Genomic DNA, 14,714 nt, shown 5'->3' with positions numbered 1-14,714 from the left:
GTACAGAAACCTGGGCAGTAAAAGCAGAACAGTTGAAGAAGCTAGAAGTAATGGAAATGAAGTGCCTGAGAACAGTGGCAGGATGCACACTGTGGGACAAACAAAGAAATGAGTACATAAGAGCAGAAGCCAAAGTAGCTCCGATTGCAGAAAAGATCAAAGAAGAGATTATGGTGATTTGGGCATGTGTGTAGAAAAGCAGAAAACAATCTGGTGAGGAAGATTTGGGACAGACAGGAAGAAGGCAAAGAGGTGGATGGATTGTGTGGAAGAAGATCTGCGACAGTCAGGCATGAGTGTTGAAGAAGGCAGGAGTGTGGCACTGAATCAAGAGAGTTGGCAACAGTTAACATGATACCCTGACCCCATGTAGAAAAATGGGAAAAAAAGGGGGCTGATGATGATGTCTTGCTGGCAATTATTCCCCACCTCAGGTAAGTATGTCTGACAAAAAGAATATATATGAATATGGTACAGAACTGCAGCTTTCAGTTCCACTTCTACATAACCTCATACTTTACTTTGCTGACCACACAATTTTATCTACTAATACTAGTTAGTGGCACATTGGCTCAGTGGTAAGATTTTTTTGTCTCTCAGCTCCAACTTCTGGGGCTTGGTCTAGACCTCTGCTTAACATCTGTATGGCGTCTACATGTTCTCCACATGACTGGTTGAGTTTTGCTTGGGTACTCCAATTTCTTCCCCAAAGCATGTTGCTTGACAAGCTGCTACCTACGACAAACTTTTAACTGGAAAACTCAGTCTAGATGCTGTACCCAGCTTCTGGCTAATGGTATTAACAACTCTCCATGGTGATTTAGCCTTGAGTATGAATTACTTATGCGCATCCCAAACTATTACCGACCTGGTTGACAACAGAAAAAATATATACTAAACATACTTCTCCTTAAAAGCGAACCTGAAAATCATCCTAAGAACTACTACAGGCAAAAAACTTGCCTTCCAACAACACATGAATTATATACCAGAATTGACAGAGTTTACAGTCAAGTTAAAAATTCAATCATGGCAACAGAACAGAAATGTATTAAAAGAAAATCATATAGGTTAATAGGTAAATACTAGGATATCAGTCTGCAGATATTTACAAGCCTAAGCAATAACCAGACATCATAATGAAATTCTGTTCCTTGTAATAGTCAAGGGCTTTACCTCACAGATGTGCCATCACCTCCCCCAATACATAGGTGTCATAGGTAAGTACTGGACTAGTTGACCTTGTGGGCTACTTTAAGCCTAGCCAATTCCCCTTTCAAAGATGGAAATCAAACCCTGTACCTTTTGACTGTAAGGTAAACACATTAACCATTATACCAACTCCTAACAAGAATCAAGTTAGCTGCCATTGTATAACATTTTAAGCCTAGCCAATTTTCCTTAGTGAGAATCGAACCCTGTACCTCTTACTTACAGGGTAATCATTATCCCAACTCCCAGCTGTGGAATAAAGGATTGGCTATTACTAAATAAATCCATAACAATGAGCTTTAAAAAGGGGCAGAACCTCCTAAGTATGTCATGGATACTTTATAAAAAAAAAGTATCTGATGTTATTCCACATACATGGTTATAGAATGCTTATTACATATACATAAAATACACCATACATTGATAAATTATATAGCAGTCATTATGAAACACTGGCAAACCACTTTACAACTGAGTCATGATAAAGAGTAAATTACTATCCAAGGATAAAAATCCAAAGAAGGATATTATAGGGTGATTCTTTTGTCACCACCACTTTGTGCTTAACTCATTAAGCTATTTATGTAATAGACTGCACTATGGCTGCAGCTGCACTTCTAGAAAACAACCCTGCCACATGTTATCTCACACATGTGATTTAAAACTGTACAGTTCATCAGACAAGGAACTGAAAGCATCATTACAACTGGTAAAAACTTTTCTCAGATTATGCAAGAATGGCATTTGCCCTTAATAAATATATAAAAGTAACATCTGTAGCACACAAACTAAAGCATTAAATAGATATAAACCTAGGAGGGGAAGGTGATATAAAAGAACTTGAATAAGATGGAGTGTACAAATATTTGGGAATACACAAGGGTCAGCTTACAGTATGAACAAATGAGTATGATTCTTAGTAAAGGAATATTTTATAAGACTAAAACTAATATAGACTGCCTTGACATCCAGAAATAAATTTCAAGCTATAAATCAGAACCCTCTTACTGTTCTAACTTGCAACTTTAGCATGACCAACTGGCCCAAAAAAGTGCTGGTTCAGTTAGATAAGAAAACTGCTTCATTGTTATCTAGTGATATACAAAAGCAGAACATGGCAAGATTATATCCCTTGGTCTGAAGAATTTAAGGGTCATCTTGAAACTGACTACATGTATAGGTCTGCAACTGTTGCATGCATACTTGCTGACATCATCAGATCTGAACAATCAATGTTCTAAACTATGAAGAAAACAAATCTAAGGTAACAATTTTTACTCAGACTTAGCAAAAGTATTTCAGAAAGGAGAGGCTATGGGAAGTAAATCGGAAGTGCGACAAAAAACAAAAAATGAGAAACAACAAAAGAAAGGATATAAAAAGCAAGACCAGAAGAAAAGGAAAGAAAACTGGAAAGCTTACAATAATAGTGAAAGTATAGAAAACTGCTGGAGCAACCACATTTTGATCAAGATTTAATGCATGAATGGCTAAGGAATGGTAATTTTAAACCAAATAATGACAGTTCAAGATAGAGGACTATGTACACAATGGTTTACAAAATCTTTAAGAAAAGTAGAAGATACAGACACATGTAGGATTTTTAGTATACAACTAAAACAGCTGCGCATCTTGGTTGTGATATACTTATGGATGAGGGTCAGAGCAGTGGGAGACACAATAATGGGGACTGTGCATATACTGCATGCTACAGGTTGCTGAGAAGGTACTGGAAACATTAAAACACAAAGAATTACTGAAAATGAAGAAGTACTGATTGCACATAACTATCTAATGTCAACAACGAGGAAAGCAGAAGCAAGAAAACCATATAGTGTAGTGGAATAAAAATGGACAAAAGTAGCATTAATTACTGAAATAGCTATGCCTAGCAACTATAGTGTCCTGTGCAATTACAGACTTTGAGACATAAAATACCATGATCTGCAAGCAGAAAACAGAGCAATGTCAAATAAAGACATATAGATACTTCCAATGCAGGAGCAACAGGGCTAATAAAAATAATTTTCAAGCATACTTAAATATAATATAAATAATGATAATTCCAGATAAACCACAGAAAGAAGTAATTCTGGGGGTGAAAAGTCTACTTTTGAAAAACAACAGATTGAAGCAATACTAATTCCATGGACTTTGAGTGTACCTGTACCCTGGCTTAGGATGAAGCATATTCCTGCCAGCGTGCTAGAAATATATGGACAAAGTAGAAAAGTGCTAATCCATATATATCATACTCACTCTTGCCATTGTAACTTAAGTCATGGCTTAAAAGGGCCCATGGACCAGTACATTTACCCCATTTAACAAATAACACAAATATTCTCTTCAACCTTACAGTCATTTTTGTATTTGGTATTGGTAAATGTTTCTTTGAACTACTGTCTAGTTACTTTGAACAACTAATTATGTAAAAAAGTGCTGTACTTATTATTTTTCAAAGTATAAATATTAAAAACTCTTACCACCATCGTTTTCTGTGCTGACAGTTTTGCCTGTACCCTGGCAGAGTAGTTTTTTGTAGAAGAGTCACTGAAACCATTCTTTGCAGCAGGTGAAGAAATCTTACTAACCATCATACCACTAGGTGAGCCTCTGTTCTTAGGTTCGACTGGAGTCCATCTAACAGAACCTTATAAGAAAATAAAACCACAGGTTTGTGTAGTAGTTCCCATAAAATACTGTGTAAGAACTTACCATAACAGTAGATGTCCGAGTAGACCACTGTTGCAGTACTGCTCTCTAATGACAGGTCCAGCCGAGGACATTAAATGCCCAGCCAGTATACCACAGCTTTGGCACCTTTCTCTCATTGCATACATCCAACCTAAGAGCTATGCATGAGAGTACATGTTAGCATATAAGGGATGTACTGGCGCAAAGCTCATCAGTTTTCTTGTCCCAAAAAGAGAAGACTAAGGATAAGTAAAGAACAGGATTCAAGTCAGCAAGGTAGAGAGGGGAAAGGGTAGTTCCACCTCAGCCAAAGAACACAAAGAAAAATGGGAAGGAATAAGAAAGGGTGCATAAACTGTAACAGTAATCTATTCAGACATCTACTCTCATGGTAAGTTTTTACACAACTGTACTATGTCCTTCATTTCATTACTGTTGTAGTACTTCTCACTAATGGGTAGATTCTCAAAGCTTCTATACTGACTGGGATGAGGACTGAGGCGCAGAACTGGAGTCCACAATATCCTGAAGAATGGATCTGGCAAAAACCAAATCTGGCCTTAAAATGCATCTATTTTGCAGTGTTTAGTAAAGGTTTGAATGGAAAACAAACTGGATGCTTCTAAAATAGTTTTTGAGTCTAAAGCCTTGAAAAAGAAACCAGAACAAGCAACCACTCCAGAAGAATGAGCTTTGACTGGGCCTTGGAGGGGGTTTCCCCTGGTAAGGGTAACAAAAGATATAGCAAGAGAAATCCATCTAAAGATTGTTTACATACAAAAAACCGTAAGTTAGATTCATTAATGCCTACACTAAGTGTACACGATCTGTATTCAAGAACATCCTACCACATTTTTTGCCCTTTCTAGTCACTCAGAAAGATTACACTAGGTGCACATGTAGTCTACATTTTGTGGTAACCTTTATGAATTTATGTTTAACGCTGCAAGAAAATCAGTAGGAAAACTAAAATTAGGAGGAAGAAGGTGCCCTTGCACACATATTTAAGACCATGCAAACATACATGTGTTCTTTGATTCACCTTCCCGATTGTATTAAATTATATTCCTTGTATAATATAGCACACTTGTTGGAGCGTGTTTTAAATTTATTGTTTTGAACATTTTTCCAGTAAGCAATGAAACAAAATGTATGAACCAATAATGACAAAACTGCCCAATTCAGAACATTTCCATTTTAAGAGTCTGCTCAAACGCCTGTCATTACAATCCAACAATATCAGCAAATATGCACAATCTCTGCAGAAGTAAAAGTCACCTAAGTTACTAATGAAGATGTTGCTGCTAGAAAACAACTTTATATTTCATTGTTTCATCTACAAATAAAGTACATGTTGCCCTTGAAGACTACATTGCTTATGTTACATTAAAAAAATGATAAACTAGTAATATTGCAGTAGGGAATGTATGGCAAATTGATAACAGGTTCATAGTTACTAGGTGTCTCCTGCAAAGGTGGACAGTCTCAGGACTGCAGCATCCACCCCCTTTAAAGTACAACTCAGTACAGTATCGGTAGTCCATCTACATATTGTGGGAGTAGAACCCACAGACTTCTGCATCAAAAGCAAGTATATTACCTGTTGTGCTACTAACAATGCAAACAGACTTGACATAAACAGCATTAAACGTGTCTTCCCCCAAAGCTCTCAGCTCCTTGTAAAATCCACTTGACACTCAACTATGTCTCTCAAGTTTGTAACAGAAGAAATCTGGAAAAAGGCAAAATTTATTGGGGGTAGGGGGGAACAAAGGGCCAAAACCAGGGACACATTTTAAACATTGCTTGTACAATTCTTAGAAAGTTGGCAGAATAAATGTTTTGTGCTACCATGCGTTTCCTGACAGGAGGACTGAAACTTAAATGGCTATCATTATTTAGTGAATTCAGTTCTTAGTGATTTGCCAGAAAACCATATACTTTAAGAGGAACAGACAAACTGCATGAGGTGGACAGTTGGGAACACACACACAGGCACACACACACACACACACACACACACACACACACACACACACACACACACACACACACACACACACACACACACACACACACACACACACACACACACACACACAACACACCTGAATTTCACCTTTACTTGAAGCAGAACCTGAACTTCTCCCTTACTTGCAGCAAAACCCGAACTTCTCTCTTACTTGCAGCAAAACCCGAACTTCTCTCTTACAGAACCTGAATTACTCCCTTACTTGAAGCAGAACTTGATTACAGTAGCCACACACACAAAATTAAAGTAGCTTGAAGCAGACTCAGTGAATTACTACAGCATTCACACAAATAAAAATAAATTCCCTTACTTGCTGCAAAAGCAGTTCTGTGAAATATGGCAGCCACACACACAAAAAAGTCCCTTACTTGAAGCAGGTTCCGTAAAGTATGGCATTCCCTTACTTGTAGCAGATACCGTGAAGTATGGCATTCCCTTAACTGAAGCAGGTTCTGTGAACTATGGCAGCTACATACACAAAAATTCCCTTACTTAAAGCAGCAGCAGCTACACATACAAATAAATTCCCTTACTTAAAAGGAGGTTCCAGCTGTATTTAAAATTGTGCAGGCATCTGTGTGATAACACACTTGCACAGACATGATGTGACTAGACCAGCTACGGGACTGTTATTAAAAAAGAACGGCTTTAAAAAAACAAGTAAATGTAAACATAACATGTAACAGTCATTCTTGAAGAAGAACGGCCTTCAAAAACAAATAAATGTAAACATGTAACAGTTGCAAGAGTGCCACCCAAGGCACCACCCCTCTCACCCCTCCCTAGCTACACCATATATTAAAGATTCCCAGAGCCCATCTTTTTACCTTTGTAGGAAACAAACAGTTGATTAGATTTTCTGAAGAGCTTAGTTTTATTGAAACAGAAGTTTAGCTATCTGTAAGCATCCAGCAAATGAAGGTTTCTTCTCCCCTCCTCCATTTTCAGGATTAGGAAAAGGTATGGTAAATGGATGGACAGCCTTAGTATAAAAGAATGATTAGTCCTAAGGGAAACCCTGTCTTTATGAAAAATCAGGATGAGAGAAGAAACAAAAAGACTATTTTATGAGACTATTTTATCAGAAGTCAAAGCCACTAACAAAACTGTCTCCCATGTACAGAATTTAAAGAAGCAAAAAGGCATACTCAAAGGGAGACAAAATAAGAAGTTATGTTCCTACCATAACGTTCCATGTTAGTTGTCTTCTCTCGCCTTCTTTCTTGCTTGATGGGTTCGGAGCCGATCCTCGGCTCCACTTGCTTTAGCTCGAGAACTCCTTTTACCAGCTCGAGGCAGCCCCATATCCCATGATGCAAGGCAGTAAATACCCAGATCTCGTTTGTTGACAAAGGGCAATAACACCAAGCATAACATACTTCCAAAAGGAAGAAGAAACTTACAGATGGAAAAAGGACCAGGTCTGAATGGTCTTTAGCATAATAGTTTCTTATACAAGGTCTGTCCAGGCCAGGGGGAAGGAGGGAGGGTCGCAAGAAAGAAGGCGAGAGAAGACAACTAACATGGAACGTTATGGTAGGAACATAACTTAATGTTAAGTTGTCAATCTCGCCTTCATTCTTGCTTGATGGGACCGGCCCCTAGCACCTCTATCCTGGGTGGCTCAATGGAACAAACTCTTGAGGACTGTAGAGCCAAAACTGGCTCTGTCCCTGGAGGCCAAGTCCAATTTGTAATGGGAAACAAAAGTGTGAGGAGTGGCCCAAGTGGCCGCTGCACAAATAGTGTCCAAAGGCAGTCTAGCTTGAAAAGCTGTAGAAGTAGCTAAACTCCTAGTTGAATGTGCTTTAGGTTTTGAGCACAGCTGTTTTCCCCTGATCGTATAAATTTCAGTGATGACCGAAGAAAGCCATCTGGACAAAGTCACTTTAGAAACAGGAAGGCCTTTTTATTATCCGCATAGGAAACAAAAAGTTGATCAGATTTCCTAAATTTTTTTGTTCTGTCCAAATAATATCTAAGCTGACGGTGGACATCAAGATAATGCAGCTTTTGTTCAGCTCTATCTGAATAGTTAGGAAAAAATACAGGTAGATCAATGGATTGATTCAAATTGTTTTTGAAGCGACCTTAGGTAAAAAGGATGGATTAGTTCTCAAAGATACTCTGTCTTTGTGAAAATCAAATAGGGGGGTCGAACCGAAAGAGCATGAAGTTCAGACACCCTCCTGGCAGATGTAATAGCCACTAGGAACAACGTTTTCCAAGAAAGATATTTTAGGGAACAAGAAACAGCTGGCTCGAAGGGGGGAAGAATCAAGGATGTCAGCACTAAATTTAGATCCCACTGAGGAGGAGGATTCCTGATTGGAGGCTTTAGTAGGAAAATTCCTTTCAAAAAGGCCCTGCAGAGCCTATGGGACATAATATTATGATCTGCTATTCCGACATGAAAATTAGAAATAGCAGCCAACTGAACTCTGACTGTGGAAGAAGAGGAGCCTGCATGAAAAATCTCTGCTAAGAAGTCCAGAACTGCCTGAACAGGGGCAGTAAAAGGATCAATATTTTGGGCCTTAGCCCAATAAGAGAAACGTTCCATTTGCTTGTGTAAATCCTCCTGGTAGAGGATTTTAGTGAAGAATGATATCTCTAACTGGGTTAGAGATCAAAGGAAGCCTGGCTAAGGAAGGAAGTGGAGCAACCATGCTGTGAGGTTGAGAGAAGGGATAGACCGGTGCAGCTGACCGGATTGGTGAATCAGTAGATCTGGCACTGGGTCCAGATGCCACGGCTGCACCAAAAGGTGATGATGGAGGAACGGAACCAAACTTGTCGAGGCCAGTAAGGGGCAATGAGAATCAATTTGGCTCTCAAAGCGGTAGCTTTCTGGATCACCTGAGGGATCAGAGGAAATGGAGGAAGGCATAAAGAAGTCCCTGGGGCCAATCCTGGGTCAGAGCGTCTCTGGGGGATGGCCTGATAGAGGAAGAGGCTGAAGAAGTCTGGACATTTGCTGTTTTGGGGAGTAGCAAAGATCGCAACATGGACGACCCCATTCCAGAAAAATCTCTTCCGCTACGGATTGTTTGAGAGACCACTCGTGAGGCATGAGAATAGCTCTGCTCAATCTGTCCGCTATAATGTTGGTTTTCCCAGGGATATGCGTTGCTACCAGAAACCGATGAGAGGAGATCGCCCATTGCCAAAGTCTGAGCGCTTCTCGACACAAGGGTAGGACTTGGTTCCGCCCTGTTTGTTGATATACCACACTACAGACATGTTGTCTGTGTGGACTGCAATTGTCCCTACGGGAAGAAAGTCGTTGAGGGCTTGCAACGTTAAAAGCACTGCTCTCATCTCCAGGACATTTATGTGCAGATGGTACTCGAGCGGTTGCCACGCCCCATGAACCATCCTGCCCTGATAATGACCCCCCACCCGATCAGGGAGGCATCCGTGGTGACAGTGGCTATCGGGGACGGAGGTACAAAGCACCTGCCCTGGTGAACCTGAGACGATGTGATCCACCAAGCAAGATGTTCTTTGCATGTTTGTGTCACCAGAATCTGGTGACGCATTGGGAGTTGCTGGTATGACCACTGTGTGAACAGCATCCACTGAAGGAGGCGCATGTAGAATCGAGCCAGGGGAAGAAGAGTAATGGCCGCAGCCATGAGACCTAATACCTTTAGAACCATTCTGGCCTGTACTTTCTTGCTGGCCAGAATGATCCTGACATGAGTCTGAATGTCTGAAACTCTTTGTTCTGTAAGGGTAGCTGACATCCGAACAGTGTTTAAGTTTGCGCCTATGAAGGTAATAGACTGGCAGGGCGATAAGGATGACTTTTCGAAGTTGACTGAGATGCCCAAATGGGAACAAAGGTCTATTGTGTAATCCCTGGCTTTTATAAGCTGATGCCTGGTGGTGGCTGAAAGGAGCCAGTCGTCGAGATACGGAAACACCTGGAATCCTTGGCGTCTCAGGTGAGCCGTGACCACTGCCATGCATTTGGTGAACACTCTGGGGGCTGTAGTGAGACCAAAGGGCAGGGCTCTGAACTGGAAATGACTGGACCCCAGCCGAAGCGGAGAAACCTCCTGGGCGTCTGTGAATTTTGATGTGATAGTACGCATCCTGAAGATCTATTGAGCACATCCAGTTGTCCTTCTGTAAGAAGGGCAGAATTGACTGAAGAGTGACCATTCGAATCTTGTCTTCCTGACAGACTTGTTGAGTCTGCTGAGATCCAATATTGGTCTCCAGTCTCCCGTCTTTTGGGGACCAAAAGAACCTTGAGTAGATTCCGGCTCTGAATGGTCTGTTGTAACTGGCTGAATGGCTCTTTTTGCAGTAGTTTTGCGATTTCTAACTCTGCAATGTCCCTTAGACCGGGTGGTACATCTGGAAGGGAACTTGAGGGAAGGACTTTCCTCGAAAGGAATTATGTAACCCTTGGATATGATCGACTGTACCCATCTGTCTTGAGTGAGGGAATGCCAGGCTTCTGGGTACAGTGATAATCTTCCCCGACTGCCTCCAAGGAGGGACAGCCGGGCAACACCTCAGGGATGCTGAAAGGGCTTATCAGAGAGAGGCTCCTGTTTCCCTGGTTCTTGGACCCCTCTGCCTCTAGAGCGTCTGTTGTTGTTACCCCTCTGCCTCTAGGGGTAAACTGACCACGTGAATCCGCGTAACTCCTTGGGATTTACGGAACCACATCTTCCCACCCTTCTGTCCCTTGGGATAAGGCCTAGAAGGGGTGGAAAACGGACTCCAACAGCAGAAAGAGTCTTGCCGTCCTGCTCGCACCTGGTCAAGGTCTCCTTCACCTGAGGGCCAAACAAAGCTGACCCATCAAAGGGAGAATTTGTGAAGGATGCCTTAAAGGGATCCTTAAAATCACATAGCCGCATCCAGGCTTGGCGTCTAAGAGCCACACCTGTGCCTGCGGCTCTACTCCATCCGCAGCATAAGATATTAGCCGCATGGAGGAGTTAGCAATGGAATTGAGGGTTCCTAGCTGCGAAGCAATCTTTTCTTGAGCCCCTGCAGCTGTGGGATCCTGAACTACTTCTCCCAGCTCCTTCAGGATATCTCTGGAGTCTGGTGAAGTGACAAAGATAATTCAGCACGCATAGCAAAGGTCGCTGAGGAAAACATCCGCTTGCGTACCTATCCATGGTCCTAGAGTCCTTATTAGGAGGATGGACGGCACGGAAGGATCTGCAAGTTCCTTTTGGTGGCCGCAGCCACCACCATGGCATCAGCGGGACACCCTTGGTTAGGAATTGTTTGTCACTAGGGGCAGTGATAAATTTAGAAGGCCTCCTAGGGACTGGCTCTACAGAGTCAGGAGCTGTCCATGCCTTTCGTGCAATAACCTGCATAAGGGGTCGAAGGCGGAGACACCCAGGAGGTGGAGGGCCGAGATCCAAACGCCTCTAGGTATACTGACTCATCCTCAGAGGGATTGTTGGTGGGCCAGTTTCCCTCTGTTTGAGAAGTTCTAGGATGTCTGAAAAGGAGACATCCTCAGAGGGGATCTAGGGATCCCTCTGACTCATCAAAGTCAGTATCCAAGTGACAGACTCGGGGAGTCTACATGCTTCCTCTTACAAGTCCTCTTCCTAGGAGGATCTCCAAACATCAGGAGAATCCTCGGAAGAGGGGAAATTCCCAATGGGGAAACCTGAGGCGGAGGATCTCTGGGTCCTGTAGCAAGAGAAGTGGCAGAGATGTCAACAGGTACCATAGAGGGAGGAGCTACGGGAAGAGACTGCTGACTGATACCAGTGGCCAGTACACTCTTCATCACCTCGAATGCCCCCTCCCAGGCAGGTCCGAGAGAACCCGCTCCAAGAGCTAGGAACTCCAGGAACCACTGAAGGGAAGTCTCCGAGGCAGATGTCGGAGCCGAGCTCACCAAGGCCGAGGCTCCAAGGGGAAGAGCGGGCTCGGACAAGGGTCCGATGCCACTCACCCCCTCGGAGGAGACCATGGAAGCCCGACCACCGAATCCCTCTAAGGAAGAGGAGATAAGAGTAGGAGCTGAAGGAACAGAAGGGGGTATCCGTCCTCCAGCCGTAGCAGTAACCATGCCCGAAGACTCCAACTCCAAGCTCTGGGGTAGAGTTGAAGGAGGAACTGTAATGGGGTGTGGACCAACAGTCGTCTGCTGAGACGGACTGTGTAGCATTTGGGCCAGTACCTGTGACTTGAGTAATCTACTGACCACTCTCTCTAGGTCATGGTCTGACAACCTGGATGACCTTGAAGATCGGCTCCGATGGCTCCGTTCCGATAGAAGAGGCGAAGCCGAAAGTATCGGCTCCAAGGAAGGAGACCTGGACCTCTTCCTGGAATGGGCCATCGGAGCCGATACTGATCCTGTCGGCACCGACTTCGGAGCCGACAGAAGTCTCGATGTATCGGCTCCAGCCGGGCCGATACAGCCAAAGTTACGGTGTCGGAGCCGACCGAAGCCGACACTGATGCCTGTGCCACATGGGTGTCGGAGCCGATCGGAGCCGACATCGACAAAACAGATTCGGCACCGATAGCCATCGGTGGATCAGAATCGGCTCCAGCGAGCCGATCGCGACTGTCGGAGCCGAGGCCGCAGGCTTAGAAACAGAAGCCTGGGCCTTGGCAGTTTTTGTTGATTTCTGTGGAGCCGACTTAGCCGGAGAGCCCTCCGGCTTAAGACCCTGAGAATCAACTTATTCCGTGGCTCCTGCAGGACTCTCTGGCTGAAGGAGTGACAAATAGCACAGGAGTCCTGCAGGTGAAGAGGGCCCAAACAATACAGGCAAGAAGTGTGACCGTCTGTCAGAGACATTTTCTGACAGCACGAGTCACACTTCTTAAAACCTGAAACCCTCTCCTTAGACATGGTGTCTACACAACACACACACACACCAGTCAAAATTAAATTAAACAAAATACCAAGAGGTATTTTATAAAAAACACCAACACACACACCCTAACAGGGGGGGGGATGGGATAGGGAAAATTGACTAACTAAAAATTAACGGAGACAGTAAAATTCTGTCAGAAAAGGGATAAACTAGAGTTAAAACTAAATATAAGAAGTTTTTTGACTAAAAGGGGCTTAAAACTCACAAAAGTGAACTACTTACCAGGAGCTGGTAAAAAGAAGACCTCCCAAGCAGATCTGGGTATTTACTGCCTTGCATCATGGGATATGGGGCTGCCTCGAGCTGGTAAAAGGAGTTCTCGAGCTAAAGCAAGTGCCGAGGATCGGCTCCGAACCCATCAAGCAAGAATGAAGGCGAGATTGACAACTTAACATTAAACTTTTCCAATACATAATTCAGGTCCCCAGGAGGAAGGGGGATGGATTTTCTTAGATGCCTGATATGAAGGATGTTTTTTAGGACTTGTTTGCCTCATAAAATGAAGAAAGAGGTGGATCCATGGGGAAACGGGCAGAAATGGTAGAGAAATGTCTTTTAATATAAGAGTATTTGCCAACCGAGGGTTGAGCAGCTCACACAAATATTTATAGGATAATGGGGAAACCCAGATGATACTCTTTTGGCACCAAACTGAAAAGCTCTTGCATTTGGAAATGCAGGATTTTCTTGCAGCAGGTTTTCTCTCTTCTTGTAATACATATAGCACATCTTCAGAAAAAAAAAAAGATGTCTGAATGAGATCAAAACTTTATCTTCCCAACTGTCAAATTAAGATTTTGAAAGTTTGAATGAATAAGACAGTCCATCCTGCCAGGTAACGTACGATGACTGCCCTTGGCTAGATGAAAAACAAGAGAGACCCAATACTGTCTGGGCCAAAATGAGGTCATCAGTAGCATTTCTGACTATCCTTCTTGATTTTCAGAAGGAACTTTGAAATGAGGGGAAAGAGAGGAAAGGCATAAAGGAATTTCTATTTCCAACAGATTGATAAGCATCCATTTTTTATGCTTCTTTGCACCTGAATGTAGATAAGAACAGTTCGAACTGTCTGTTAAGAGTGGAGATGAAAAGCTTTATCTGGGCAGTTCCCCACTGACTGACACACTGCAGGAAGACCACTTTGTTTAGCATCCATTCGTAAGGGTATGCCTTGGATCTGCACAAGTGATCTGCCAATTAAGTTGTGGACAATAAAGAGCTGAAGGAATTTATCTGAGAGGGAAAGAGGGCAAGAGTTAAGTGGAATAAGATCATCTTCCTAATAAAACAAGGTGGTTTCGGATTACCTGATCTGAAGGGATGTTTTAGAGCTACACAGTTAAGGCTCATATACATAATACAAGCAGAAGTTTATAATTCAAAGTAGTCAGGCATGATGATGATGCCGATGGTGGAAGGCAAGAAATAACGAGAGTGGGCTTCTGGATGCCAGTTTTTAAGAATAACAACAACCATATAGAATATTATATCCAAAAAAATTGAAAAAGTATTCTTAAAACTAAACCAATGTAGGAATGGAGAAATGAGATTTTGCCAAAAAAGATGGCTGCAAGTAGGGATATAAAAATAGGCTAGAGAGGGCAAAATTTTACTGGAGAAAACTGACAAAGGAATGGAGAAGCAAATAACTAGAGAAGAAAAGGTTATAGGATGAGCCCAGTAAGACGTTTGGACTACAGGTTAGATACTGCCTTCCCTACCAGGGATTGATATCAGAGTATAGGCAAAGAGAAAAGCACAGGGTCGTAAGTTGAAAGACCTGCTCTGGTAAAGTTTTCGGTCAAATCTAGAACAGAAGCTGCTATTTACAAATGAATGCTTAGTAGTGATGGGCATATAATGTATTGCATGATAACTATAAAAATCAA

At 42.5% G+C, this 14,714-nt stretch overlaps 1 protein-coding gene across 3 annotated transcripts in view; it reads right to left on the bottom strand.

Annotated features, from left to right (window-relative positions):
- LRGUK (leucine rich repeats and guanylate kinase domain containing) overlaps nt 1-14,714 on the bottom strand; it is a 1,953,320-nt gene that overhangs the window by 280,451 nt on the left and 1,658,155 nt on the right. For all 3 annotated transcript variants that reach the window (XM_044088664.1, XM_044088665.1, XM_044088666.1), the window contains one exon: nt 3,696-3,862. In XM_044088664.1, the coding sequence (XP_043944599.1) occupies nt 3,696-3,862 (167 nt within the window). The remainder of the gene's footprint in view (nt 1-3,695; nt 3,863-14,714) is intronic.

This window comes from Protopterus annectens, chromosome 11.part0 (assembly GCF_019279795.1).
Source record: "Protopterus annectens isolate FY-2018-M chromosome 11.part0, PAN1.0, whole genome shotgun sequence".
Classification (NCBI taxonomy): Eukaryota; Metazoa; Chordata; order Ceratodontiformes; family Protopteridae; genus Protopterus; species Protopterus annectens.
This window is presented reverse-complemented; position numbering and strand designations above follow the sequence as displayed.